Genomic DNA, 27,995 nt, shown 5'->3' with positions numbered 1-27,995 from the left:
CAGGAGAGAGGTTTATACGAAAGCAGCAGCTGTTATTTATGTTCAGATTTTATTTAATATTCACAAGAACCAGTTCCAGGGAAACTGTGAGGGGCAAACCCACAGTGGAGCCAGACAGCCAGGGAGAGCCCCACCGGACTGTCTGGCCAGTACGCTGCAGCCAGGCATCAGCCTGCGTGACAAGGGTGATGTGCCCAGCACACCGGGCACAAGAACCACTGGCACCATTGGGAATATTCTAATAGGCCCCACTAGAGTTGGCCCTTCCCTGTTCCAGGCAGCATCAGGGATTGCACAGAACTGGAACTAGATAGACAGGGAGGGGCAGAAAAGGCAACTGTCTGTCCCAAGCAGCCGGGGCACTTCTGACAGGGCTGCACAAGGGAGACGCTAGTCTTGCCCCAGTCAGACGGGGACCAGGCAGTGACTGACTGTCAGTGGGACTGTGGTTTGCAGCCTCCATTTTGCTCCCATCACTTTCAAATCAAGCTCTTGAAATCATGTTCAAAATCACCTGAAATGTTAAGGAACAAGAATCCCATAAACAACAGGCGGCTAGGCCTTGCTCGCTGCAGTGGGTGACTGTGAGCAGGAGAAAGGAGTCGCTCAGCTTCCCCCATCCCTTGCTCTTTCTCGAGTGGTGACCACACACTGGCCAGCTTTGCTAATGAGCAGAGCCCTGCCCCAGCACCAGGCTCTGACACAGCTGAGGCACAGACCAGTATCGGAATCGCCAGGTGGCACTAGCTCTAGGAGGCAGCCTCCCCCTGGCCAAGCTGATCTTGGCTGGTGGTCTCCAACCCCGAGCCAAGCCCACAAGAGCTCTGGTGCCCTAGTGCCCACAGGGAGCCCACCTACCCTCTTACCTGAGTCAGGATATAGCCCCTCTGGGATAACTTCTCAATGACGTCAAAGTGATCCGTGTCAGCAATGTCCAGCAGGGAGACTCTCCAGCCAGCTGAGCGCAAGGCCTGGAGGGAAGAGAAAGACCAAGCACTTCAGAGAGGAGGTGGCTTCTCCTCCACACAGGAGCCAGGCACCAGGGTGAGGGAGATGGGAGGAAGCAGCAGCAGCCCTGCCCCAAGAGCTCCCAACTGGAGCAAATGCCACCAGCAGGGAGTGGGGCATCCTCTCCCTGAGCAAACAGGCCCATCACAGAAAATAGCCCCATGTCCCCCCCAACACCAACCCCCTGGGGAGTTCGCCTCTGTGCTGGATCCCACACTGCGGTGGGAGAGGCAGTCTCCTGTTATACGCCTCCATCCCCCGTGAGCCCCGCTGAGTCATCGCTTGGATGGGAGGCTGAGGGGGGCCAGGCAGCACTAAGCAGCGGGTCCCCCTGCTGCATGAGAGTCATTCTGGGCCGTTCTGCCAAGAGGCAAATGGCAGCACAGAGCATCCCACCACCCTCCAGGATCAGGTTCCTTGCTCTTTGCTGTCTGGTCCAGCTCTTGCAGTCTCCCATCCAAGCTCTGGCCCCACCAGAACCTGCTTAGCTTATAAGCTGGAAGGAAAGCCAGGCCTGAAGTGGGACAGCCTGCAAAGTGCACCTCTTCCAGGCAGTCACCCCCACTGAAGGAAGGGGTGGAAAGCAAATGCCCCTGGGGGCCAGCACAGCTCTCTGAGCTGAACAAATCCCCTCCTGCTCTGGCTGCCCCTGGGTAGCTCCGCCTAGGCTACCTTCAGCCCTGGCTAGAGGCCTTCTCCCTGTATTCGGGAACCCCTGGCTTGAACCTGCTGCCAATTAGTGGTTACCTCACGGGCTCCAGCTCAGGCAGGGCCAGTCCAACTACTTGTGTCCACAGTACCTTGCTAAACCCACCCTGCCCTAGCAGCCAGCACTTCTCCACACCATTGCACAGACCTGTAGGGAAAATCTAGGGGTGCAGAAAGTGACCAGTCAGGGCACAGCCAAAGCCCCAGCTCCTTGGGGACAGGAGACCCCAGAGAGGTTTCCAGCTGGGTGCCATGTAGCAAGGGTGCAAAGAGAAACAAGGTGGGTGAGGTAAAATCTTTGATGGGACCACCTCCTGCTGGGGAGAGAGACAAGTATCTGAGCTGCACAGAGCTCTTCTTCAGGTCTGGTCTACCTCACCAACAGAAGCTGGTCCCATAAAAGATATTATCTCACTCCTTATGTCTCTAATATCCTGGGACACCTGCAAGCAAGGATGGAAAGAGCCTAGTGAGTTGGGCTGGGGTCCTGCCGCTGACTTCCCTTCGCACGCATGCAGATGCACACGCGGGTGTGAAACATTAAAGGCGATGGGGCTGCTGGGAGCAGCACCTGGAAATACTCTTGGGATTGTCTGTGGAATTCTGGCGAGTCGTGTTGGGCCACAGCGATCAGCACCTCACAGGCCTTCCTGGCAGGCGTCGCTGCTGTGACGCCTAGGATGGGGCTGTTCCTCCAGGCGACCTCCCTGGGTAGAGACAGTGTCACTGCAGAGCAGTCAGACCTGCAGGGGAGGAGCAGGGCTGGGAAAGCAAGCACAGCCTGTCACCCCGCTATGGTGAGGAAGAACTTTCCTCTGGGCACAGGGGAAGCCAGTCCTCATGTTCACACTGCACACCGCATAGCTGTACTGCCTGTGTGTGCCTGGGAAGGGGCTGAGTATGCACACCCAGGATGTGTAGGCGGGAGCAGGGTGTGCACAGCCTGTGCATACAAGGAGTGCGCACGTACCCAGGTTTGTGTCCACGGACTGCAGTGTACTGCCCGCGTTTTAGAAGGGGGCGGGTGCAGGCTGTATTGGCAGAGTGTGTGCGTGCGGGCTGGAGCAGGGGAATGCATGATATGGTGCACACACATGGGCAGGGCGTACAGGGACAAGGGGCCATGAAGGCAGGGGCAAGCTGCCTGTGTGTTCCTGATCGTGAGTTCCATGGCTGTCTCACTGAAGGGCGTGTTGGCTCTGGACCCCAGGGCGCTCACCGGCTCATATGGAGCCGGTTGTTCACGGAGGTGTGCATGATGGGTTCGAGGTCGTAGACTCCACTCACTAGAAAAGCTCCTGGAAAATAAAAACACCCTAATCTGTGTGAGGGCCTCACCTGGCTTGTGGGACCCTACGGCTCACAGCAGCCTGCCCCATTCCCCAGCGTAGGGGAAATTTCCTCTCTGGCCTGTACCTCACCGCAGTTTTCCCAGGTCACTGCTCAGGGCAGGGTGAGACACCTACCCCGGAAGGCCACGGCAGGGCCGTGCCAGTAAGCATGCTCTGGAGGACACTGCACACACAGACCTGGAGGGAAAGATGGCACCTGGGAGCTTAGAGACAGACACACACTGTGGTTCTCTCATGCTCCCACTGTCTGTTTGTTGTATCCCCATGTGGTCTCCAGTCTCACATATAAACAGAAAGATTCTTGGGGCAGAGACAATCGATTACATGTCCGTAAAGTGCCTGGTACTATGGGGCCCTGGCCACTCGGTGCTACCACACTACAGACCTGGGCAAAGGAGGTTGCCAGGCAGAGTCCATTGCATTATATGCCGCTTTGGAACACAGAAACACTCTGCTCTCTTCGCCTCTCAGCAGAACAGAGCCATGGGGCTGGAGTGGAAAGGGGTGTAATGCATCATGATTCAATGAGCCAATCAAATGAACAAACCCTGCTTTATGGGGCATGGAGCACAGGGGAGGGGTGGTGAGGTCCCTGGGGAAACCAGGCGCTACCTTTTATGTCTGGTGTCACTCCGTACTCCTCCCAGTCAGTTGAGAGAACCATGGCTGCCAGGTGAGCCCCTGCTGAGTGTCCACACAGGTAAACTCCGCTAGACAGGGCGAGGGTAGACAGAAGGAGCTGTGAGCAGGGAGGTAGGGGACTGGGGTCTGCACACCCAGCTGTGGGGCTCCCCTTTGGAATGGAGGAGTCTGGAATGGACAGAGTCAGAGTATGAAGGTGGCAGCATTCCTAGCAGTGGGGTCAGAAGAGCCGGATTAGTTCTCATCTGCTCCAGTCCCCGCCCCCACCGAGAGGAGGGTACAGTAGTGCATGTCTCCAGACTCCTACTCCTCAGGGTCCATCCACACATACTCACTACCACAGTTCCCAAATGCTGTGTGAAATGCCTTCAGCGTGATCTGCCTTGACGTGGCCTCCTCCTGCCGTGGGCCCTGCAGGTTGGCAGGGACAACAGAACGAGTGCCCAAGAGCTATTCGCTGCCCTACCTGATCTTTGAATACTGCTGCACAATGAAGGCCACGCTGCGCCGCACCTGCGCCACCATCACATCCAGGTGGCCTAGGCAGAGAGCACAAAGTGAGGAGGGCCCACAGGGCCAAGGAGAGGAGATGCTGTTCCCACTTCTGGCACCGCTTACCTTTCGGAGCCACATCATAGCCAACCGCCACCACCGCAATGCCCTGTGTCACCAGAGGGGGCGCTATAAAACCCGACACCTCCTTACTGGAGAAGAGAAACACTGGTGAGTCACATGCTTAACTGCTTGGAATGTAGCCGAGCAGATCCCCCCGAGACAGGGCCAGCCACAGGGATGCTCCAAGGGCGGCGATTATCTGCCTGTTGGACCTGCAGCACCCAGGACAGGCCTAGCTTCAACTCTTTTTACACCTGAGGAGGAAGTTCTGGGGCTAAGGCTGAGCCCCTCACACAGGTCCCCCCGCCCACAAATAACTCCCTGAAAAGGACTTGCCTCACCTTAAAAACTGCCAGTATCCACCGTGGATGTACAGGACGAGTGGGAAGGCTGCAAGGAACAACAAAAGGTAACCTGGCAGGCAAGGCGCGCTGCATGTTCCCTCCCCTTCCCCACTCCCTGTTCTCCCAGCTTCTCTTGCTTTCATCCCACACCCCCGCCTCTTCCCATTTACCTCCAGAGGGATCTGTGGGTAAGTAAATGTCCAGTTTCTCCCCATCATTGCCCCCATAAGGGACATGCAGCAGGGTCTGCATGGTGGCCTGGGCCCTCCGGGTGCCTGTGAGAGAAACGAAGGACAAACCACATACACTGGCTGCTCCATGGTGCAGCAGGCAAGCACCCCCCTCACCCCGCCCTGGCTCCCAGACTCAGCTCTGACCTGGGAGCCCGTCTGTTTCTGGTCAGCTCTCCGGCACTGCATCCCCCTTTGCCAAGCCACCACCCTGCAGTCCAAACCCCCTTAAATCCCCACCTGCTTCTGTGGGGCCCACAAGGGAGTTGGTAATTTACAAACAAAGGCCCCAAGTCACCTGTTTGGGTGATTAGTGGGTCCTGCCATGGGGGTCTCTTTCTCTTCTCTGCCAACTCTTTGGGGTTGGGGCTGTCTTTGGATTTGTGTTGCACAGAATCCAAGCACAAGCATCATCAAGCAAATAGAACAGAGCAGGCAGAGCACAGGGAGAAGTCTGGGTCTGGACGCTCACCTAGTAACCTGCCAGCGCCCCCCAGCTCTCAGCAGTGCCATACGCTACTCTCTGCATCTGAGATGCTCTCTCTGCACAGTATGTGTCACATCTGCATCCATTTCTCCACCCTTTGCTCTGTGGGAAGCTTATCCCCTGGCAAAACCTGCTGGCCCTTTACCTTCAGTCACCGCCCTGACATGGGCCTCTATCACAACCTCCTTGTCCATGCGGTGAGACCACCGGCTCGGGGCATACTGCTTCTCTAGCTCCTGCAGGGAACACACCACAAATCCAGACACACACAATGGGGCCAGCACAGCTAGATTTTTATCTTCTTGCCTTCAGATGAGTTTCTGGTCCTACAAAGCTGGTGTTTCTGGGACCGGAGAGAGGGACCAAGCAGGATCCACCCAGAGAAAAGGCAAACAGAATGTACCTGGCTCCCAGCATTAACAATCTCCAGCTATTGATGTTGTGGGATGTGAGTCTTAAAGCAGTACCCCCTGATTCTTAAACCAGTGTTCACGCTAGAATAGCAGAGGACTGTGGGTCGCAACTGAGGGGCATTGGTAGAGCTCTATGTGTGAGGGGAGCCCAGGGCTGGAATGACAGGGGGACAATGGGTTGGGATTGAGAGACATCGGAAGAGGGGAGAGAGAGAGAGGCAGCCTAGGGCTGGAATAACAGGGACCAGGGAGTTGCAGGCTAGGACTGAGGGGCACTGGCAAAGCTGGGAGGAGAAGGCTATACCCCACCAGTGGTTTCAGTCCCAAAGATAATAACTGAGCTGTTCCAAATGAGGCTCCCTGGACTTTGATCTCCATGTCCTGAGAGTAGAGGGACATGCCTTGTCCGACAAGGAGTCACAAAGGGTAGAGGGACAAGCCTTGTCCGACAAGGAGTCACAAAGACAAAGTCGCTCTTACTTACCCCTCCTCCTCCAGGATACTCTAGTCCGCAGCCTCCCCCCACCCCCACCCCCTTGTAGTCCCCTCTCCCCTTACCTCCTTTGTCATGTCTCGCCACGTCCCCATGTCCAGGCTCACTGCGACCCGCACAGGGGCTGTCTCTGCATGTGACCAGCGCAAACCAATGCGTGCCGGGGCTGGCCTGGTCCCCACTGGCTGTTCTGGGGGCGGAGGGATTGTGGGACACTCCCCCCCCAGCCGATGCCAAGCTCAGGAAAGTGCCGCGGGACCCACCGAAACACGAGTTCCGCAGATGTCTGCCCTGCCCCCTGCTTCCCCCGGTCCCCAGCTCGGAGACAGCGGAGCAGACGGGGCAGGAAGAAACTTCCCCGTGGACAGGTTATTCCATCGTTGTCCTCCGTGTTCCCTGGACCTGCTCCTGCATCTGCTGTCGGACACGGGACTGGCCCAGCCCTGACCCCTTTGGGCAGCTCCCCAGTGTAGACAGCCGCTGCCCCGAGAGCGGCTAAGCGTCCAGATAACAAAGACCTTGTTCCTTCTACTTGGTTTGTATCAACCCCCCGTCCCTGCACCCCGCCCTCCCCTCCTGCGCCTTGCGGGGACTCGGGGCAGGTCACACACACGGGCTCTTCCCGGCTCGTTTCCGTCCACCCCCGGTGACAGGGACCGCGAGTCTGGCTTGCGAGGCTCCGCTGGGAACAGAGCTTCTCAGGACCTGGGACCCTGGGGGAACCGCGGGGGGGGGGGGGGTCCGAGGCTGGGATCCTGGGGGGACCGCGCGGGGTCCGAGGCTGGGATCCTGGGGGGCACGGGGGGGGGGGCTAGGCTGGGATCCTGGGGGGCAGGGGGCGCGAGCCTGGGATCCTGGGGGACACGGGGGGGGGGGCGAGGCTGGGATCCTGGGGGGACCGGAGGGGTCCGAGGCTGGGACCCTGGGGGGCACAGGGGGGGCTAGGCTGGGATCCTGGGGGGCAGGGGGCGCGAGCCTGGGATCCTGGGGGGGTCGGGGGGGCCGAGGCTGGGATCCTGGGGGACACGGGGGGGGGGCGAGGCTGGGATCCTGGGGGACACGGGGGGGGGGTCCGAGGCTGGGATCCTGGGGGGCAGGGGGGGGGCGAGCCTGGGATCCTGGGGGGCAGGGGGGGGCGAGCCTGGGATCCTGGGGGGGTCGGGGGGGTCCGAGGCTGGGATCCTGGGGGGGTCGAGGGGGGTAGGCTGGGATCCTGGCGGGCACGGGGGGGGGCTAGGCTGGGATCCTGGGGGGACCGGAGGGGTCCGAGGCTGGGATCCTGGGGGGCACGGGGGGGTCCGAGGCTGGGATCCTGGGGGGCACGGGGGGGCTAGGCTGGGATCCTGGGGGGCTAGGCTGGGATCCTGGGGGGCACAGTGGGGCTAGGCTGGGATCCTGGGGGAACGGGGGGGTCCGAGGCTGGGATCCTGGGGGGCACGGGGGGGGTCCGAGGCTGGGATCCTGGGGGGCTAGGCTGGGATCCTGGGGGGCACAGTGGGGCTAGGCTGGGATCCTGGGGGGCACGGGGGGGTCCGAGGCTGGGATCCTGGGGGGCACGGGGGGGCTAGGCTGGGATCCTGGGGGGCACGGGGGGGACCGAGGCTGGGACCCTGGGGGGCACGGGGGGGGGTCCGAGGCTGGGATCCTGGGGGGCACGGGGGGGCTAGGCTGGGATCCTGGGGGGCACGGGGGGGACCGAGGCTGGGATCCTGGGGGGCACGGGGGGGACCGAGGCTGGGATCCTGGGGGGCACGGGGGGGCTAGGCTGGGATCCTGGGGGGCAGGGGGGGGACCGAGGCTGGGACCCTGGGGGGACCGGGGCACCACCCACCGTCGGGGGCGCGTGGGGACTCCGAGAACTACTCCGTGAGGGGAAGTAATGGGGAGGGGGGTAGTGGGGGTACCATCCCTTTCCCATCATGCACCGGGACAGGCTGCATCTGGGTGCTTGGGTGAAATTTCCCGCCCTGGTTTCTCATTGGTCGCCGAGGGGAGCGGGAAGGGCGGGGCCTGTCCGGATTGGTCAGTGCCGGCGGGGTTTAAGGGAGCGGAGCGCGCGCGCCGGTTCATTCACTGGGAGCCGGCGGGATGAGCTGCCTCAACGTGCCCGGGGTGCAGCCCGGCTCGCCCGCCAAGGCGCGCGGCCAGATCCAGGTGGGGGCGCGGGGGCGGGCGCGCGCCGGGGTGGGGGTGCGCGCCGGGGTGCCCCTGCCTGGGTCTCACCCCGTGTTTCCTGTCTCCGCAGGTGATTTTCGGGCCCATGTTCTCCGGGAAAAGGTACCGGGGTTTGGGGGGGCTCTCGCCGGGGGCTGGGGGAGCTGGGGGGGGGCTCTCGCCGGGGGTTGGGGGAGCTGGGGGGGGGCTCTCGCCGGGGGTTGGGGGAGCTGGGGGGGGGCTCTCGCCGGGGGCTGGGGGAGCTGGGGGTCCCCTTGTTGCGGATTGTGGGGGAGTTAGGGCCCTGCACCCCTCTTCCCGAGATTCACTGCGACTCTCAACCAGCCAGTAAAGCAGAAGGTTTATTTAAGGACAGGAACACAGTCTCAAGCAGAGCGTGTAGGTACGACCAGACCCCCTCAATTAGGTCCCTCGGGGAGGTTCAGGGAGCTTAGACCCCAGCCTGGGGTTCCCTGCGTTGCACACCCAGCCCCAACCGAAACTAAACTCCCAGCCCCTCCCGCTGCTCCTCTCCTTTGTTCAGTCTCCCGGGCAGAAGGTGTTAATTCTCCCCACCCCCGTTCCTGGCTCAGGTTACAGCTCAGGTAGCTTCCTTCAAGGGAAGTCCCCCATCCCCACTGCAACCCCCCTGCAACATTCCCAGGTCAAATCTGCCCTGCTCCCTGCTCCGTCACATCTCTCCCCCCTTCGAGACTGAACTGAGCGGGGTCACTCTGACCAGTGACCTGGGGAAGTTCAGGGCTCCCTCTCCGGGACAACGCGTCCGCTATCAGGTTGTCACGTCCCTTCACATGGACCACGTCCATGTCATAATCCTGCAGGAGCAGGCTCCATCTCAGGAGCTTGGCGTTGGCTCCTTTCATCTGGTGCAGCCAGGTCAGGGGACAGTGGTCGGTGTGCACGGTGAAGTGACGCCCAAAGAGATATGGCTCTAGTTTCTTGAGGGCCCACACCATGGCCAGGCACTCCTTCTCGATGGCCGCGTAGTTCTGCTCCCGGGGTAGCAACTTCTTGCTCAGGTACACGATGGGGTGTCTCTCCCCCTTTTCATCCTCCTGCATTAACACCGCCCCCAGTCCTGTGTCTGAGGCGTCGGTGAACACCATAAAGGGCTTGTCAAAGTCTGGGTTTGCCAGAACTGGGCCACTGACCAGAGCCTCCTTCAGCGCCCGGAGAGCCTCCTGGCACTCCTCGGTCCAGACCACTTTGTCTGGCTTCCCCTTCTTGCACAGCTCAGTGATGGGGGCGGCTATGGCGCTAAAGTGGGGCACGAACCTCTGATAGTACCCTGCCATCCCAATAAAGGCTTGGACCTGCTTTTTGGTTTGAGGAGCGGGCCAGTCTCTGATCACCTCCACTTTGGCTGGTTCCGGCTTTAGGCAGCCGCTTCCCACCCGGTGGCCTAGGTAGACTACCTCAGCCATCCCCACCTTGCACTTCTCCGGTTTTACGGTCAGCCCAGCCTTCTGGAGTCGGTCCAGCACTTGTCTAACCTGGGATATGTGGTCCTCCCAGGTCTGGCTAAAGACACAGATGTCATCGATATACGCCACGGCAAAACTCTCCATCCCCCTCAGTAGCTGATCCACCAGGCGCTGGAAGGTGGCCGGCGCTCCCTTGAGGCCGAAGGGCAGGGTCAGGAACTCATAGAGCCCCAGAGGGGTGACAAAGGCCGATTTCAGCCTGGCATCTGCATCCAGCGGCACTTGCCAATAGCCCTTTGTAAGATCCATGGTGGTAAGGTACCGAGCACCTCCCAGCTTGTCTAGGAGCTCGTCCGGCCTGGGCATGGGGTAGGCGTCGGCTACAGTGATGGCATTGAGCTTCCGATAGTCCACACAGAACCGGATCGACCCGTCCTTTTTGGGGACCAGCACCACCGGCGAGGCCCAAGGGCTGGAAGACGGCTGGATCACCCCCAAAGCCAGCATGTCATTGACCTCTCTTTCCAGGTCCTGAGCAGTTTTCCCTGTGGCTCGGAAGGGGGAGCATTTTATAGGCGGGTGCGATCCTGTCTGCACCCGGTGGACAGTCAGATTAGTGCGTCCAGGCTGGTTGGAAAACAGCTGCTGGTACAGATGCAGCACCCCTCCGATCTCAGCTCGCTGGGCAGGGGTTAGCCGATCAGAGAGGGGAATTGCTTCCAGGGGGAAGCCAACTCTTGTCCCAGGGAATAGATCTACTAAAGGGTCATCTCCCTGCCCCTCCCACTGTCCACACACGGCCAACACCATATTCCCCCTGTCATAATATGGCTTCATCATATTCACATGGTACACCCGGTGGTGGTGTGCCCGGTTCGACAGCTCCACCACATAGTTTACCTCGTTTAGTTGCTTGACAACCTTGAAGGGCCCTTCCCAGGCGGCCTGGAGTTTGTTTTTCCTCACGGGGATGAGGACCATCACCTGATCCCCAGTGGCGAAGGTGCGGGCCCGTGCTGTGCGGTCATACCAGACCTTCTGCTTCCTCTGGGCTCTGGCCAGATTCTCCCTGGCCAGGCCCATGAGCTCGGCAAGTCGTTCCCGGAAGGTCAGGACATACTCCACCACCGACTCTCTGTCAGGAGTGGCCTTCCCCTCCCATTCGTCTCTCATCAGGTCCAGGGGCCCCCTTACCCGCCTTCCATATAGCAGTTCGAAAGGCGAAAACCCGGTAGACTCCTGGGGTACCTCCCTGTACGCAAACAGCAGGTGAGGTAAGTACTTGTCCCAGTCCTGCGGGTGCTGATTCATAAATGTTTTCAGCATCATTTTTAGCGTCCCATTGAACCTTTCCACCAGCCCGTTGGATTGGGGGTGATATGCTGAGGCCCAGTTGTGCCAGACCCCACATCTCTCCCACAAGCACCGGAGTAGGGCCGACATGAAGTTGGACCCTTGGTCCGTCAAGACTTCCTTGGGGAACCCCACTCGGCTGAAAATGGTCAGCAGCGCATCCGCCACAGTGTCTGCTTCAATGGACGATAAGGGCACTGCCTCGGGGTAGCGGGTGGCGAAATCTACCACCACCAGGATGTATTTCTTCCCAGACCGGGTCGTCTTGCTGAGAGGTCCCACTATGTCCATGGCCACCTTCTGGAAAGGCTCCTCTATGATGGGCAAAGGTCTCAATGCTGCCTTCCCCTTGTCCCGGGCCTTCCCCACCCTCTGGCAGGGGTCACAGGATCGGCAGTACTGCCGGACGTTGGTGAAGACCCCGGGCCAGTAAAAGTTCTGTAGCAGCCTCTGCCTGGTGCGCCGGATCCCCTGGTGCCCTGCGAGAGGGATGTCATGGGCCAGGTACAGTAGCTTGTGGCGAAACTTCTGGGGAACCACCAGCTGCCTCCTGATCCCCCACGACTCCACTTCCCCCGGGGGAGCCCACTCTCGGTACAGGAACCCCTTCTCCCACAGGAACCTCTCCTTGCATCCTCTCCTCATGGTCTGTACCACACTGAGGTCAGCCAGGCCCCTTAGCTTCCGCAGGGAGGGGTCCTTCTGCAATTCGGCCTGGAACTCGGCGGCTGGGGAAGGGATGGAGACCTGCTCCCTCTCGTCGGCTGGGTCGGAAGCCCCAGCCACCCCGTGGCCTGTCCTTGGGTGTTCCCTCCCCACCCGGGAAGGGTTTGGTGCCTCCGGTGGGACATCCTTCCCAAGGTCAGGGCGTAGTGCCCCTCGCCGGCTCTGGCTACGGGTCACGACTAAGGCGGTCTGGGGGCTGCTTGGCCAGTCCTCTAGGTCCCCCCCCATCAACACCTCAGTGGGCAAATGGTGGTGCACTCCCACGTCCTTGGGGCCCTCCTTGGCCCCCCATTCGCTACGGGAACCTTGAATGGGGTCCCGCCCACCCCGGTCAGGGTCAGGAAGGTGTTGGGCACCACCCGATCTGGGGCCACCACCTCGGGCCGGGCCAGTGTCACCTCTGCGCCCGTGTCCCAGTATCCATAAACTTTCTTCCCATCCACCTCCAGGGGAACAAGGCACTCGCTCCGCAGGGACAGCCCCGCGCCAACCCTGTAAACGGAGAACTTTGAATCCGGAGCATCTGGCCCCCCAGAGAAGCTGGCCGGGGGCCCTTCTCTCTCTTGAGCAGTTGATAAGCTGCCAGCCCCTCTCGCGTGGGAAGCCGGCCCCTCGTCCGTCTGGGCCTCTACCAAGTTAACCCGGTGCGGGTTCGGTCTGCTCAGTCTGTCCTTGAGCTTGGGGCACTGGGCCCGAACGTGGCCTCTTCGGCCGCAGTAATAGCAGCTCAGGTCCCGTGGGTCCCCTCGAGCCGGTCGGTTGTCCCTGATGCTGGGCCTTCCCCGTGGGAGGGGATTCCCCATATTCCCCCTTTGGGAGGTCCCAGGGTGACTCTCTCTCTGCATCGCGGCGGGCCTGTTCCTTTGGGGCTCCTCCCTGCCACCCCCTGACCGGCTCTTTACAAACTCATCAGCCAGCTGCCCGGCGTGTCGCGGGTTCTCTGGCTTTCTGTCCACCAACCACAGCCTCAGGTCGGATGGGCACCGCTCATACAGTTGCTCCAGTACCAGCAGTTTAATCAGGTCCTCCTTCGTCTGGGCCCCACCAGCCCACTTGCTGGCGTATCTTTCCATGCGGACGGCTAGTTGCAGATATGAGATCTCAGGGGTTTTATCTTGACTCCGGAACCTTTCCCGGTACATCTCAGGAGTCAGCCCAAACTCTCGTAGCAGGGCCTTTTTGAATAGTTCGTAGTCCCCTTTCTCTGCCTCTCCCAGTTGGCGATACAATGCCACGGATTTGGGGTCCAGTAAGGGGGTAAGGACCCGGAGTCTGTCCGCGGGATCCACCCGGTGCAGCTCGCAGGCCGTCTCAAAGGCCTCCAGGAAGTCATCCATGTCCTCCCCCTCCTTGTATGGGGCCATGATGCACTTATCAAAGCTCCGTGCAGTCCTGGGTCCTCCCTCACTCACCGCAGCCGGGGGTTCGCTGCCCTTCAATCTCGCCAGTTCCAGGTCATGCTGATGCTGTCTCTCATTCTCCTGTCTCTGTCTCTCATTCTCCTCCCGTTCCTGCTGACGCTGTCTCTCTTTCTCCTCCCGTTCACGCTGATGCTGTCTCTCTTTCTCCTCCCGTTCATGCTGTCTCTGTTGTTCACGATCCTCCAGCTCTCTCAGTTTTAGCTCTTTCTCCCATTCCAGCCAATTCCGCTCCCCGGATGCCGAACGTCGCCGGGAGGATCCTCTGCTGGCCGGCGAGCTTCGCCGGGGGGACCCCCTGCTGGCCGGGGGGGCCACGGCGCCTTCGGTATTTGCTGGGCTCCTCCCCACCCTTCCCCTAGGCATAGGAAGGAGGGGTCTCGGGACGCCCTCAGCAGCCGGCTGACCACTCCCAGCTGGGACAGACACTGGTGCCTGCGCTGCATTTGCCAGGCTGCTTCCCTGAGACACAGGGATCAGTTCATTCGCGCGATCTTCTGCCTCAAGCTGGGCAATGAGCTGTTCTTTGGTGAGCCTCCCAATGCGCAGCCGCCTCTGCTTGCACAGCTCCACCAGGTCGCTCTTAAGCCGCTTGGCATACATCTTCCTGCTGGCCACTCACCGGCCTGTGTGCTCACAGCTCCCCACAGTTCCCAGGGGGCCCCCTAGTGTGCCAGCCCTTCTCGAGGTCACCACCTCTCTGCCAGGGTCGAGCTGCAGACTCCTCCGCCCCTGGGACCACTCGCTGCGATCCCCTCGGGGGACCCTGTTACTGCAAAAGTCCTTCTCGCTGGTCACACACTCCCAGGGGTAATAACCGTCTCTCTCTCACTCTTCAGCGCGCCTGGTCCCCGTCAATCCCCCTTCGTTTTACTGCTCCCCAGTCACTTACTGCAGGAAGCGCCGTCCACGGGGTGCAGTAGATCCCGCCGCTGCCACCAGTTGTTGCGGATTGTGGGGGAGTTAGGGCCCTGCACCCCTCTTCCCGAGATTCACTGTGACTCTCAGCCAGCCAGTAAAGCAGAAGGTTTATTTAAGGACAGGAACACAGTCTCAAGCAGAGCGTGTAGGTACGACCAGACCCCCTCAATTAGGTCCCTCGGGGAGGTTCAGGGAGCTTGGACCCCAGCTTGGGGTTCCCTGCGTTGCACCACCCAGCCCCAACCGAAACTAACTCCAAACTCCTCCCGCTGCTCCTCTCCTTTGTTCAGTCTCCCGGGCAGAAGGTGTTAATTCTCCCCACCCCCGTTCCTGGCTCAGGTTACAGCTCAGGTAGCTTCCTTCAAGGGAAGTCCCACATCCCCACTGCAACCCCCCTGCAACATTCCCAGGTCAAATCTGCCCTGCTCCCTGCTCCGTCACACCCCTCACACCAGGGATCCACATGCGGCCCGGGGGCCCCGGAGCGGTCCCCGTTAGGCGGGGGGCTGCTGGGCGTACAGCGCTTGCGCCCTGGTTGCTGCCCCAGCCCCGCTCCCGTGAACGAGGCCCGGCTCTCGGGGCGCAGCTACCGGCCCCCTCCCCCCTGTCCCCGCCTCTGCGGCCATGGGGGGGCCCCTGGGGGACCCTGCAGCCCGGGCAGACGGGCCTTTAAACTCTGGCACCGAGCTGCCTCCCCTGGGGCTCAGTCTGGGAGCTCCCCGGGCACAAGGGAATGACTGGGGGGCTCGGCTGCTGCTCCGGGTTGCGGGGAGTCGGTGACTATGAGACCAGCCCCCTGGCTGGGGGAGACAGGGCAGTTGTGTTCCCGGGTAGCTGACAGCATCATGGGCCGCAGGGCTCCTCGTGGGGGAGGCCACTGGTGTCTGGTTGGCTCCAGTATGTGTTGGGTGTGCTAGGCCTATCCTTGGGGTAATGTCCATTCCCGCCGGGTGCCCGCCCCTCTGCAGGCTGTGGTTGATTGTGACTCTCTTGTAGCACAGAACTCATGCGCCGGGTCCGCAGGTTCCAGATTGCACAGTACAAATGCCTCGTGATCAAGTACGCCAAGGACACTCGTTACTGCGCCAATGGGGTCTCCACGCATGACAGGTGAGCTGCTGCCATGGATTTCCTCCCATTAGCAGGGAGGATAATCATCTGCCTGTTGCAGCTTGACTGTTTGCTTCTAATAAGGGAACTTGGCTTGCAAGCTTGAAGTTGAAGTTGTCTCCTTTGTTCTGTACAGTCCATTGGCCCTGCCTTCGGTGGTGTGTTTAGGCATGACTGCAGCCCTGTGCCCCTCCACAGAACGCTGCTTTGGGCTAGCTGCTGTTTAGCTGTGCTGTGGGAACTCTTTTTGCAACTAGCTGGTTGGCAACTGTGACGAACTGGGCCTGTTCTCGCGGTGGTCTGTGGGTGCTGACGGGGGAGTGTTCTGGGATGGTCTGCATTGCGGGATGGGATCTGCCCGAGGGCGCATACCTGAGTGTGTAACATGAGAACCCAGGAAGGGGTTGAAGGGGAGGCGACTCCTTAGCCCGGGAAACTGAACAAAGGCTGTGGGAGGGGTCGCTGAAGGCAGAGTGCTGGAAGCAGGCAGGGAGAGAGGGCTGGGGGGCAGAGATGGCTCTGACCTCCCAAGGGGGGCTGGGCTGGGATGCCCGGGGACCCCAAGATGGACCTAACTGAGGGGGTCCCTGTTGTCTGTGCCTGCAAGACCTGTCTTGGACTGTATTCCTGTCATCCAAATAAACCTTCTGCTTTACTGGCTGGCTGAGAGTCATGGTGAATCGCAGGAAGCCGGGGGTGCAGGGCCCTGAGTCCCCCAATACTCCGTGACAGCAACTGCACCATGTCTAAGTGGCACAGCTTTTAGCCCAGGAACGCTGACCTGTCTCAAAACAGCTGTCACCTGTGCTTGAGCCCTTGTTTTGAATAGCTCCCTCCTATGTGGTTGACCAGGCACTCACTCCTGTGCTGACCCTTCCTTGCAGGAATACCATGGAGGCTCTTTCAGCCTGTTATCTCCAAGACGTGCACCAGGAGGCGCTTGGTTCAGCTGTGATTGGTATTGACGAAGGCCAGTTTGTAAGTTCTCAGTGCTTGTCTGCTGCTGTCTCCTGTCCAATAACCAGCGTCTTGCCTTGAAGGGGCCCCGTGCCATGTAAGATGGGGAGTGCAGAGAAGAATTTTAGACCCACTGTGTAAACTGGTAAAATGGTCTTGTGCAGAGTTCTTGTCCAGCCACATTTGTGTGCTCTAGTGCCATCCCTCCCCATAGCCTTGGTACGGGTCCTGTGGGCAGCTAAACCTACCATCTTTAGTCTGAAGACGCTCCTTGCCCCCTTTGCTCAGGTAATGTTGCTGTAGTGTCCTAGCTGGTGCCCTGTCCTGCTGTTGTGGGGACACTTCTGAATTCACTTGAAGCTGCCCAAACTCCTTCCTCTGCACTCTCCTCGCTGAAGCTGTCCTCTTTATGCCTGTCTAGTTCCCAGACATTGTGGAGTTCTGCGAGGCAATGGCCAATGCAGGGAAGACGGTAATCGTTGCTGCCCTCGATGGGACCTTCCAGAGGAAGGTAATTTCTCTTTCAGCAATGGGTAACTGGATCCTTCTGAGTTCTTATCTCTGTACCAAATAGCCTCTCTTTTTGCTGCAGGCATTTGGGAGCATCCTGAACCTGGTCCCCTTGGCAGAGAGTGTAGTGAAGCTGAATGCTGTATGCATGGAGTGTTACCGGGAGGCTTCATACACGAAGAGGCTGGGCTCTGAGAGGGAGGTAAGAGTCTAGAGAACAAAGACCACTCTAACAGGGCCTTGAAGACACCTGTGAGGTGACCTGACCTGCCCACGGTGTGTTTATACAGGAGGAAGGAGCATCCCCTTCTAACCTACTCTCTCCTATCAGGTTGAAGTCATTGGAGGGTCAGACAAGTATCACTCTGTCTGCCGTGTCTGCTACTTCAGGAAGCGACCTCAGCAGGCTGGGCCAGAAAACAAAGAGAACCTGCCTGTGGGGGCCAAACAGGTGGATATTCTAGCCTCCCGAAAGGTCCTGGCTTCGCGTCAGATGCCGTGGAGCACAGCAAACTGAGCAGGGGAGGCAAGAGACTACAACTTTGGGGCTTCTTTAAAGCTGGCTTTCCCCTCTGTTCAGCCTGGAGCTGTCTCATGGCCTCCCAAAGCTACCTGCCAAACCGAACTGCTGCTTGTGTGTGCTGAGCTACAAAGAACCAGGCAAGCCTCCACCTAGAAGGGACAAAAGGGGAGAACAATGACAAACAGGAGTCAGGCAAGCAACCAAGGGGAAAGTCCTCCGCCATGGGATGTGGGCAAGAAATTGGAGGCACTTACTGAGGCAGCCACACCGCAACAGACCCTTGTCCCTGGGTATGGGACTTCCCAATACACCCATCTGTCCAGGCTTCTGAGTAGTGAATTCCTCCCAACTCATGGTAACCCCTCTCTAGCGCTTTTGACCTCCCTCCCTGACACTGTTGCTGGCTTCTGCTTGTGTTCTTACGGACCTTGCCTGTTCCTAACCAGCTCATGGGTCTGACTTGCTGCCTGGGGATGGCCTGTCCCTAGGTGGCACTGAGACAGGAGAACCTCGTTGCTTTAGCCCCTTCATTATATTGCCTCTTACTCCATTCTAAGGTGAAGGGCCTCAGTCCTCCCATCCCTATTAGTGTTGTGTCTTCTGCTATCACTGTACCACAGCCATTATCTTCCCTCCCGAATATCCGTTTCTCCTCTAACAATGCTTATGTGCAGCTGCCTCCACCCCCCTCTCTGGCAGGCAGCTGTAATTAGTTCTCCCCTCCCCCATTGCACTTCAGTGGCTGTCCAATTTAAGATGGTTTCTCCAATTATACATGCTAAGTGACCGAGTTGCTCTAAATCAGGGCTGTTCCGTTCCAAGGGTTTTTACTGTTACCAGCAGTGGAGGTGGCCTTGATGTGTTGATTTGGAGGGTTAGGTGGGGGTTCTGTTTTTAGTTTCAGTTGTCCTAACTCAGAGTGAGGCTCTGCTCCTCCCTGCATCTACCCTAATGAGGGTGGAGAATGGACCCCCTGGCTGGAGGGTGACTAAGCTCTGAACACAGACAAGCTGACAACAATGCTCTCCTGAGGTGAGGTGGAGCTGGGGCTGATGTTAAAGGGCAGCATCTGCTTCAGTGGAGTCTAGTTCTGCTAATACCACTGTGCACAGCTGCTTACTTGCCTAAGAGGAGTTTGCAGACAGTGGGTCTAAAAGCCCTGTGTCCCGATCGAAAGGATGTGCTGGGTGTCTAGTAGATTAGTGCAGGCAGGGGTTTTGAGTAGCATTGCTGGTGAGTGCCCCACCCCTTATTGTGTAGTAAATCTGAAAACTACCTCTACTGAGCACTATTTTAATCTCCCAGACTGATGTCCCTGTGCTGTCCTAAGAACCAGATGTTTCAGTGAGGGTCTCTAGAAGGTAACAGGCAGCTGATCTCCACTTTGACTTAAATTTCTTCCTGTGTCCTTGGCAAATCTTCTCTTCACCTTTCTCTAAGGCCTGGGATCATTCCTGGCTGCTTCCTAACTGCCGTAACAGCTTGTTGGCCAGAGCCCTTTCCCTAAGGTGGATGTAGCATTTTGATAGGTGCTAGGCCCACCCAGCCCAGCCCTTCCCTTCCTTGGAGAATGAGCCAGCTGCTCTAACCTCCTTTCCTGCAGCCCAGGCTTGCTGTTTTGTGACAGAAGGCCCTCTGTTAACCACTAGCCTGCACCAGGAAGTTCTCCTCAGTCCCATTTCCCCCACCCCTTAGAGCAGCTGCATTGATCCTAACCCCAATAGGGCCTGGAAGCAGCAAGCTTGACCACCTGTATTAAGCTCACCTGCCAGGTGTAGGAGGGCTGCTGCTAATTTTAAATGCTTCTATTGCTGCTTGGAGGGGGGAGATTCTACAAGCTGTGACTGAATTCCTGCTTGGTTCTAGAGCTGCTTACTAAAAGGGGGAGGTTTAATGTTCTGAAGGCTGCAGCATTAGCCTTGCAGGGGGGCTCAGCCCTTGGGGTGGGCAGCTGCCTAATGTTTCAGTGCGTCTGTAAGTGCAGGGGTGAGTTTTAAATTAAATTTAATGCAACTCAGTGTAATGTGTATTAATGCCACATTCACCGTGCTCTTGCTGAGGCCTCTTCTCAGGCTCCTGGGGGCAGCTGTACTCATCCCCTGCTGACAGGGGCAGGTGCTGGAAGCTCTGTCATGTGGCTTCTGTAGGGGAACTGCCTGCTTGCGTAAAGGCTCTCAAACTCCACTACCCCTGCAGGAGCAGGAGGGGAGGCACTTGAGTGGTGCTAAAAATAGGCCTGTGTAATGATTATGCATTTCTTGGCTCTTCTGGACAGTGACTTGCTCTAGGCAGAGTGTGATGGGGGGGGGAGAGCGCTGCATTTCCTATCCTGGATGGGCAAAGGGTGAGCTGAGGCCTCTCCCCAGCAGAGGGAAAGCCCCTATTACCCCCTGCCCCTTAACGGTCCCCAGCCCCAGAAAGTCAGCAGCAGTAAGTGAAAAAGACTTTATTCCATCTTCCCACTGTGATAAATGAGCATTTAAAACATTCAGTTGTGGGTGGCAGCTGGGGCTGCAACTCACCTACCCAGTGTGGTGATCAGAAACCGCTTCCCAGAACAGGTGCACTTGGGAAGCAACAACCTGAGACTATTTACACACCAGCCAAAGCAAGACAGGGTGTGTACACAAGGAAGAACAGCTCCATCCCACCAATCCCTGCATTGCTGCTTCAGGGGCAAGAGCAGGCTGAAGCCTGGCCCTCCCTTGGAGAGCTAGCTGCCAGGTGGCTTTGAGCAGACCCCACCAGGCTGTGCTCTGACCAGCCTGGGGTGAGCAGAAAGGTGTAGTGGTGAAATAAAACCGTGCTGCTCAGCTTCCCCCTCCTTGCTCAGGCCCCACAGCAAAGTCATTCTAGGAAGCTGTTTCAGCAGCGGTTAAAGAGCTGACCAACCTCCTCGTTGCAGGTGGTACCCAAAGATCAGACCCTCCCCTCCTCTAAACAGAATCCCCTTTAGATTGCTGGGGGAGGGGCAAGGCACAGCCCCTCACATAGCTGGGGAACTCAAAAGCTTTATATACAAGTCAGGTTACAAAAAGTTTAGTCCTGCACTTTGGCACCAAGCTCACCCAGCAGCAGAAATGGAAGGCAGCCCAGGAACCCCCCGTACCCAGCACAGAAGCAGAGCTGCAGGTGCAGTCACAAGGAACTGCTGGCCCAGGCACTGAACCCCACTGAGCAAGGTGGCAGCTGGGGATTAAGACACCGGATACAAAAGTGAGGTGGCACTTTAGGGAATCTGAGCCAGCAGGGTTAGTAAAGGCACCAGGGCTAGAGCTGAAGTTACACGGATGTAGCCATGGGCAGGGTTGGGGGGTGTTTAAAACTCGCCATGATGTCTCAACCACAAGAGAGGAAATAGTCATTCCGTGCTGTTGTGAAGGAAAGAATCTAACTGCCCACACTCCATTGGCACAGCTGGGGAGGGGCCAGGGTGAAGGCTTAGGGACAAAATTCCCCTCCTGAATAGGAAGGAGTCCCCAGTGCACGCATGTGCTCAGCAGTCACCCAAATGAACGAGAAGGAAGCCCCGCCCCCAGTCAGAGAGTACTTGATTTTCAGGAAGGCAGAGTCAGCAAGCAGCTCTGGGGGCAAGTTACATGTACAGCCTCCTCCCTGCATTCAGGCCCTGGGCTCTGCCAGGAACCAGGGAGCTACCTCCCTCTCCTTTGGCATGATAACTCCAAAACCCTGGTGCCCTTCACACACTAAGCAGCCACCAATCCCCTACCCCCACCCCTAGTCAAGATACAGCCCCTGCCCCACAGAAGAATTGCACTTGTGCAGCTATCCCTGCTGGCCACTTTAGTGGTGGTCAACGGCACAGGGCTCAGTACGCAGGTGGGGGCTGGTAGCCCTCCGAGGTCTCTCCAGGCTGGGTGAAGGGCGGCTGCTGGTAGTTGTCGTGAGTGACGTTGGGATAAATTGAGTAGGGGGTCGAAGGGTCAGGGGTGGGGTCAGTGTAGCTGTTAGTAAAGTCCTCCACTCCCATTCTGTACCTCTGGAGAGCAAAGGTGATCAGGAACCCCTAGAAAGAAACAGCAGCCGTCAGCAAAAGCCAGTCCCCTCGGGAGGGCCACAAGCGTCTTTTGCTCCTGGGCAGGCCCAGGTACTGGGAGGCAGTGACAGCAGGAAGCCACAGTAACACTGCCCGTTCCAGGCTGATGTGGCTCCGGCCCCCGATTCTCTCAAAGCCCCCACCCCAAGAGAGGTAAGCCCTGAAGAGATCTGCGGGCTGGGAAAGCCCCACTCACCCAGGAGAAGATGGAGAAGAAGCTGAAGGCAATGGCAGCTCGGGCCGAGTCAGCGCCCACATGCACCTCGCTTGGCAGCGTCATAGCCCACTGGTTGGTCAAGAAGCAAAAGCCAACGAACCACAGGAAAGTCCAGAGTGCTGGTGGGGGGGGAAAGAGAGCAATCGGTGGGTCCTGCTGCCTTGCTGGGGTGCAATCCCATCCCCTGCCCCACACTGATGACTTCATGTCACTCAGCTGCTGGCAGGGAGGGCTGAGCCCAACAGCCTGTTCTGCAGACATGTTGGCTAAGGGCCTCCGCTCCCTTAGTGCCAGGGTCACTGACTGACTCCACTGTCTCCCAGCACTGCTGCTTGATGCCCCTGCAGGGCTCGCTGTAGAGCCCCATAACCCCTGTGCTTTGGCAAGCTGGCAGAAAAGGATCACACAGCTGGGTGCATGTCTGCCAGGCACTTTCTCCCAGCCAGGAGCAGTGCATGGTGGGCACAGTGCCAGGAGATCAGAGCATCCCCTCCTGGTCAGGCCCAGCATAGGCCACTGAAAAGAAACGATCATCCAAGGAGATGGACAAGGGCAGCCAGTGTCTGATCATTAGAGAAGGCCAGAAACCCATCCAGGTTTAGAACTGCTCTGCTCTAGGCATTCGGCAGGGGCAGTTCTCTGGCTTGTGTTATACCCGAGGTCAGACTAGGGGATTGTAACGGTCCATTCTTGGGGGGGCCTTAGAATCAGCCAACCAGAGCCAGGCCCACCCCCATGGCTGCTGTTACCTGAAAAGCCCAAGTCTGCCATGACCAAGTATTTACGGTCAGTGGCATTGCTGATCTGGGGGAAGTAGATATCGATTGTGAAGAAGGCGACACAGGCCAGGAAGCCGAGGACGCCGATGCCGATGCCGTAGCGGCAGGCGTCCTCGTTCTGGTGGAAGACGCAGTGGAGCTGTGCAGTCTCAGGCGGGTTGGTGTACCCCTCACCGATGATGCAGGAGAACACGATGAGGGAGAACACCTGGGGAGGCAGCATTGGCATTAGCTTGGGCAGTGTTCAGGAACCATGGGGCAGAGGGAGAGCTGGGGGGTGGGGGGACCTCAACCACCCTTCCAAAGCAGGAGGGAGTTCGTTCAATGCAGACAGAGCCCCATCTCCACCCCCCTCCTCTTGGGGAGGGGATGCACAGGCCGCAGACCAGAGCGGTGTGCTGGAATGGGGCAGCCCAGACACGCCGTGACGGGGCGATTCACTGCACCTTTACCTGGGGCCAGGGGAGTGATGGGAGCAGGGTCCCGAACCCCCCAGCGAGGGGGCTGGGCTGGGAGACCCCTGGGCACTGGCCCCACTGCCGCCCCAACAAACAGGGCACAAGCCCAGCAGTGAGCCGGACCTGCCTGGCCCCGGGGGAAATGCAGCGGCTGGCACGGGGCGCTCCCCCCGGAGTCTCAGGGGGCCCAGCCCCAGGCCGGGGAGGGCGCAGCCGCGAGCCCCGCCCAGCCGCCAGCGCGGTCAGCTGATGGCCGCATGACCGGCGCCAGGAACGGACAGTCCCGGAGCCGCCGCGGGGCCCCGGGCGCCGCCACCCCCAGAGCGCAGCGGGAGGCCCCGGCCCCGGCCCCTTCCCCCGGCCCTGGCCGGACGCGCGGCACCAGGCAGCTCCGGCGGCAGCGGGGGTTTGCGGCCGCCAGGCCCGCGCCCGGCCTCGCCCCGACAGGGCCCGGGGGACACGGGCCGGCCCCGGCCCCTTCCCCTGCTCCGGCCCCGGCCCCTTCCCCTGCTCCGGCCCCGGCCCGGCCCGGCCCGGCCCCGCTCACCGCGCTCAGCAGCCGCACCAGGCTCTGCGGCCGCTGCAGGAAGCGCAGCAGGTCGAAGGTGCCGCCGGCCTTGGCCGCTCCGTAGGCGCCGCCGCTCTCCATGCTGCCCGCCCAGCCTGGCCCGGCCCGCCGCAGCCCCGCCCGGCTTGAGCCGCCGCGGCCCGGCCCGGCCCCGGCCCCGCCCCGAGGGAGGGGCCCGGCCCGGCCCGGCTGCGGCCATGGCAGGGCGCGGCCTGGCTCCTCTCCGGGGCGGGGCGGGTCCGCCTGTGTCCCGCGGCCTGGTCCCGGGGCGGTCACACGCTTCGCGCCCGCCCAGCGGCCGGGCCGGGCCGGGCCGGGAGCCCGCGGCGCTTCCCGAGGCCGGTGCCGGCAGAGCAGGGGGCTGGGGGCGGCCTGAAAATAGGGCGACCAGACCGCAAGTGTGAAAAATCGGGACGGGGGTGGGGGGTAATAGGAGCCGCTATAAGAAAAAGACCCCAAAATCGAGACTGTCCCTATAAAAGCAGGACATCTGGTCACCCTAGGAGAAAACAGGGTCGGGGGGAGTTTCAGTCCCAGCCCTGACCAGGAGTCGGGGTGGGGGCAGGCTGCTCTATCAGGAGCGCTCCTGGAGCGTCACTGGTTTTTCTTTTTCCAGAGCATGAGGGAGGGAGTTGATGTTCCCATCCTGCCGGGTGTGTGGCCAGCCCATCCCTGTGCCTTCCCCATAGCCCTCCACACAGGTGAACAGGACAAGATGGGGACGAGTCAACATGGCTCTTGTAAAGGGAAATCTGCCTCCCCAAGTTATTACAGTTCTTTGAGGGGGTCAACAAATGGGGACAAAGATGATCCAGTGGATATAGGGCACTTGGACTTCAGAAAGCCTTTGACAAGGTCCCTCACTATAGGCGTTTAAGCAAAGTGAGCAGTCATGGGATAAGAGGGAAGAGCCTCTGAGGGATCAGTAACTGGGTACAAGCTAGGAAACAAAGGCTAGGAATAAATGGGCAGTTTTCACAGAGGAGAGAGGTGAATAGCAGGATCTCCCACAGATCCGTGTTAGGACCAGTGTTTTTAATTTATTCATAAATAATCTAGAAAATGGGTAAACAGTGAGGTGGCAAAGTTTGGTGATGATACAAAATTACACAAGATAGTTAAGTCCAAAGCTGACTGTGAAGAGTTACCAAGGGATCTCACATAAGTGGGTGACTGGGTAACAACTTGGCAGATGAAATTCAGTGTTGATAAATGTAAAGTAATGAGCATTGGAAAACATAATTCCAACTATGTATACAAAATGATGGGGTCAATATTAGCTGTTACCACTCAAGAAAGCAATCTTGGAGTCATCGTAGGTATTCTCTGCAAACATCTGCTCAATGTGCAGTGGCAGTCAAAAAGGCAAACAACGTTGGGAATCATTAGAAAAGGGATAGTTAATACACCTGAAAACATCATAATCCCACTTTATAAATCCCTGGTACACTCACATCTTGAATACTGCCTGCAGATGTGATCACCCCATCTCAAACCAGATACATTGGAATTGGAAAAGGTGTGACCAGGGGTATGGAACAGCTTCTATGTGAGGCAAGAGTAACAAGACTGGGACTGTACAGTTTAGAAAAGACGACCAAGGGGGATACAATAGAGTCTGTACAATCATGAGTGGTGAGGAGAAAGTGAGTAAGGACCTGTTATTTATCCCTTCACATAACAAGAACCAGGCGTCACCCAATACAATTAATAGACAGCAGGTTTTATACAAACAAAAGGAAGTTCTCCATACAAGGCAATCAACCTGGAGAAACTGTTGCCAGAGGATGCTGTGAAGGCCAAAAGTGTAACTGGGTTAAAAAAATAACTAGTTAAATTCCTGGGGGCTAGGTCAGGGGTGGGCAAACTTTTCGGCATGAGGGCCACATCTGGGAATAGAAATTGTATAGTGGGCCATGAATGCTCCATCTGGGGGTGCGGGCTCTGGGGTGAGCCTGGGGATGAGGAGTTTGGGGTGTAGGAGGGTGCTCTGGGCTGAGACCGAGGGGTTCGGAGGGTGGATCAGGGTTGAGGCAGGGGTGTCCTTTCTGGACAACTGAAAGCTCACCAGCTTCCAGAGCTAAGGGACAACAGGAGCCTACATGTCCCCAGAGGGGTCCCCACCCACCAATACAGGCCTGGTCTGCTGGTCCCTGAGCGACTGCTGTATCCACGCCACCCCCAGCAGAGCAGCGAGCATGGACCGTGACTGTCATGGGGCAGAGCAGCACTGGATGTCCTGCCCACAGAGGCCATGGCTGATGGAGCCTAGCGCGTGCCTTGACTGGCCCAGGTGTGCGATTTAAGGGCTAGAGGAAACACCTGGAGGCTGTCTGTGCAACTAGGCAGATCGCCGCGTGCTGCTGCTGCCAACAGACCCTGCTGCACACTCCCGACACCTGTCCTTGCTCCCGGCTCCACACCTGACGCCCTGCTTCTCTTCCACGAACGCTACTTCGGCGGGCTCCTGGGCTCCAAACTGGTGCGGCTCATCGACCTCGACTGCGACCTGATCCTATGGCAAGACCCTGCTGCGGATGCTATCCTGCCCTTGACTCTAGACTGCACTTGGGCCATGTCGCCTCCAACCCAGGCCCTGACCTCAACCCGACCCTATAGCCTGGGTCCTTATGGCCCCAAACTGGGCCTGTACCTGAGCATGATGAGACGTGGGAAGCAGAAGGCATCGGACCTGGCATATTGTAGGCCGAGCTGGGCTGAGGGGGGCAGGTGGGTTGACACAGCGTCTGCCACCACCTGCCAGGCAGCTGTGTAGTTGGCAAAGAGGCTGCAGGCCCTGGAGGAAGGGACCTGTCCGTGGTGTCTGAGAGCAGAGCTGCAGGGGTGGTGATGGGCAAGGGGTGGGCGCTGCCTGCTCCCCACTGATGTCCCCGGCACAGTGCCCTGCCCAGGAGCCGCCTGGGGCTGCCCTCGCGCACCTTGCGAGGACGTAGCCCAAGGAGGCCGACACCAGGATCAGGCCCAACAGCAGCGTCCGCTGGAAGAGTCGGTGGAACTGGATGCACGAGAGTCTCAGGGAGGGTCTGCAATCCCTGTACAGAGTGTGCTGGGGGGAGAGAGGGTCACAGGAGCCCTGCACTCCCTGCCTACCCCCACGCCCGGTGCTGGGCCAGCCCCCGTCCCCCCCTTCCCAGGCACTGGGGTCTATCCCTGCCGCCCTGACTCCCAGCCCCTGGCCTCTCGGAGGCTAATGGCCACAGGCTCGGCTGTAGTTTGGTTCCCTTCCTGGAGCTGGAGCAGCAGGGCAGACAGAAGGCTCAGCAGAGATGGGCCTGTCTTGGGGTTACACCGCAGGATTAGCTCCCCTGCTCACCCCACAGTCTGAGACACACACTGGCCTCAAGCACTCTCTGATCACAAGGGAGACGGGGGTGGGGCCCCGTGGGGTACATGCCAGAACTGCCACCTGCACAGCCCCAGACGTGTGGACTGGGCGCTGGAGAAGGCCACCGTACCCTCAACCTCATCCAGAGACTTCCAGAGCTGGCAGGTCCCTGGCAGGTTCTGTGCTCCCTCCCAGAACCGCTGCTCTCGCCTCCAGGACCCCAGCAGGACCGGTCTCCCTCCTGGGATGCTCTCAGCTGCCTGCTGGAAGGAGATGGAATTCAGTTCCTGTAGCAAAACCCACGGGGGTTTCATGGGTGCTGCTAAGAGATCTGCCCACGAAGCATTTCTATCCACAGCCATCCCTGCTCTGTCACTACCACGGCCCCATTCCCGCTGTGTCCCAGGCCGGTGAGGCCCTTGTCCATCCGTGGCCGGAGGTGGGGGGCTCTCACATCCTAGGGCCCTTTGCCCAGGGGTGGACAGGATGATGAGACGCGCAGTTTAGCCCCATTTGACGAGCAGGAGGCTAAACCCTCCTGTCCAGCCCCTGTGATGCTGTTGCAGTCAGGCCCTGACCTAAGCAGGCGCTTCTCCTGTATAGAGCAGCGGTCTGTCCTGGCCCCGTCAGGACCCCAGCTTGGGCCTCCCAAGGGCCCCTTTCACCCCCAAATCAGCCAGAACTAGCCTGGCTGTTGCTGCACCTGCCCCTTGGGCTCCTCTCCCTGGTTGTTTTCGGCCGTGGCTGAGGAGGAGCCGTGAGCTCAAGTCCCAGCCTGTCCAGACACATCACTGCGGCCGCTAGGGCTTGCTGCTCTCCCTCCGAAAGAGAAAGTGACTCACTGCTCGCCCTGCCCGCGCCCCGGCACTGACGCCTCTCAGCCAGCTCTGGCTCTGGCTCCTCCAGGGACAAGGGAGGTGCTTGAACCACAAACCCCGGCCCTGGCCCCTGGCCCAGGTCCTGCGCTTACTTGTGCTGTGATAACAGCCCTCAGCTGGGCTGATGAGTTACTGATAGCGCCTCAGGGCCATGTGACAGGAACTATGGCCCCCCAGCGTTTCTTTTGCTGCCTGCAAGGCAAGATACCAGGGTGATGCATGAAACCAAACTGCAGCCAAGGGCTTGTGGTGCTGAGGGCAGAGCCTGGGTGGCCCTAGGGGC

At 59.2% G+C, this 27,995-nt stretch overlaps 4 protein-coding genes across 9 annotated transcripts in view; 2 read left to right on the top strand and 2 right to left on the bottom strand.

The window, feature by feature from the left end:
* Positions 1–30: 30 nt before the first annotated feature.
* Positions 31–6,466, bottom strand: AFMID (arylformamidase). Of its 4 annotated transcripts, none has more exons than XM_054047044.1 (11): positions 6,358–6,466; positions 5,532–5,622; positions 4,840–4,944; positions 4,667–4,715; positions 4,329–4,414; positions 4,177–4,249; positions 3,681–3,778; positions 2,936–3,014; positions 2,288–2,459; positions 867–971; positions 31–514 (listed from the first exon to the last, which is right to left on the bottom strand). In XM_054047044.1, the coding sequence occupies exons 1-11, from the start codon at positions 6,385–6,387 to the stop codon at positions 485–487; spliced, it is 918 nt and encodes a 305-aa protein (XP_053903019.1). In that variant the 5' UTR covers positions 6,388–6,466; the 3' UTR covers positions 31–484. The 4 variants fall into 4 exon arrangements, with proteins under 4 accessions (XP_053903019.1, XP_053903021.1, XP_053903022.1 ...); XM_054047046.1 differs by having other exon boundaries at positions 2,288–2,423; XM_054047047.1 differs by lacking the exon at positions 2,936–3,014 and having other exon boundaries at positions 2,288–2,478.
* Positions 6,467–6,574: 108 nt separating this feature from the next.
* On the top strand, positions 6,575–19,426 carry TK1 (thymidine kinase 1). Of its 2 annotated transcripts, none has more exons than XM_054047050.1 (7): positions 6,575–6,827; positions 8,538–8,569; positions 15,306–15,419; positions 16,304–16,397; positions 16,798–16,887; positions 16,969–17,088; positions 17,218–19,426. In XM_054047050.1, the coding sequence occupies exons 2-7, from the start codon at positions 8,553–8,555 to the stop codon at positions 17,401–17,403; spliced, it is 621 nt and encodes a 206-aa protein (XP_053903025.1). In that variant the 5' UTR covers positions 6,575–6,827; positions 8,538–8,552; the 3' UTR covers positions 17,404–19,426. The 2 variants fall into 2 exon arrangements, with proteins under 2 accessions (XP_053903025.1, XP_053903024.1); XM_054047049.1 differs by lacking the exon at positions 6,575–6,827 and adding an exon at positions 8,346–8,446.
* Positions 19,427–19,840: 414 nt separating this feature from the next.
* Positions 19,841–23,631, bottom strand: SYNGR2 (synaptogyrin 2). 2 transcript variants are annotated; one of them, XM_054047052.1, is made up of 4 exons: positions 23,486–23,631; positions 22,433–22,670; positions 21,663–21,802; positions 19,841–21,436 (listed from the first exon to the last, which is right to left on the bottom strand). In XM_054047052.1, exons 1-4 carry the CDS (start codon positions 23,567–23,569, stop codon positions 21,239–21,241), a joined length of 660 nt encoding a protein of 219 aa, XP_053903027.1. In that variant the 5' UTR covers positions 23,570–23,631; the 3' UTR covers positions 19,841–21,238. The 2 variants fall into 2 exon arrangements, with proteins under 2 accessions (XP_053903027.1, XP_053903026.1); XM_054047051.1 differs by having other exon boundaries at positions 23,468–23,630.
* A 2,127-nt stretch (positions 23,632–25,758) lies between these two features.
* The window catches only part of TMC6 (transmembrane channel like 6), a 29,107-nt gene continuing 26,870 nt past the window's right edge, over positions 25,759–27,995 (top strand). The window contains exon 1 of the mRNA XM_054047905.1: positions 25,759–26,218. The gene's annotated coding sequence lies outside the window, so the exon portion shown is untranslated. The remainder of the gene's footprint in view (positions 26,219–27,995) is intronic.

Source organism: Malaclemys terrapin, chromosome 13 (genome assembly GCF_027887155.1).
Source record: "Malaclemys terrapin pileata isolate rMalTer1 chromosome 13, rMalTer1.hap1, whole genome shotgun sequence".
Classification (NCBI taxonomy): domain Eukaryota; kingdom Metazoa; phylum Chordata; order Testudines; family Emydidae; genus Malaclemys; species Malaclemys terrapin.
The sequence above is the reverse complement of the archived record's forward strand: the minus strand, read 5'-3'. Positions and strand labels throughout refer to the sequence as shown.

What these genes read in the sequence shown, in the direction of transcription:
- SYNGR2 (XM_054047051.1), bottom strand. Translation starts at nt 23,569, where the DNA reads ATGGAGAGCGGCGGCGCCTACGGAGCGGCCAAGGCCGGCGGCACCTTC. An exon ending in TGGTGCGGCTGCTGAGCGCG is followed by an intron (nt 22,671 to 23,467) that starts GTGAGCGGGGCC and finishes CTGCCTCCCCAG; the next exon opens with GTGTTCTCCCTCATCGTGTT. An exon ending in GGCAGACTTGGGCTTTTCAG is followed by an intron (nt 21,803 to 22,432) that starts GTAACAGCAGCC and finishes CCCCCCCACCAG; the next exon opens with CACTCTGGACTTTCCTGTGG.
- TK1 (XM_054047049.1), top strand. Translation starts at nt 8,381, where the DNA reads ATGAGCTGCCTCAACGTGCCCGGGGTGCAGCCCGGCTCGCCCGCCAAG. An exon ending in AGGCGCGCGGCCAGATCCAG is followed by an intron (nt 8,447 to 8,537) that starts GTGGGGGCGCGG and finishes CTGTCTCCGCAG; the next exon opens with GTGATTTTCGGGCCCATGTT. An exon ending in GTATTGACGAAGGCCAGTTT is followed by an intron (nt 16,398 to 16,797) that starts GTAAGTTCTCAG and finishes ATGCCTGTCTAG; the next exon opens with TTCCCAGACATTGTGGAGTT.
- AFMID (XM_054047044.1), bottom strand. Translation starts at nt 6,387, where the DNA reads ATGGGGACGTGGCGAGACATGACAAAGGAG. An exon ending in GGCGAGACATGACAAAGGAG is followed by an intron (nt 5,623 to 6,357) that starts GTAAGGGGAGAG and finishes TGTTCCCTGCAG; the next exon opens with GAGCTAGAGAAGCAGTATGC. An exon ending in ACCCACAGATCCCTCTGGAG is followed by an intron (nt 4,716 to 4,839) that starts GTAAATGGGAAG and finishes TGTTCCTTGCAG; the next exon opens with CCTTCCCACTCGTCCTGTAC.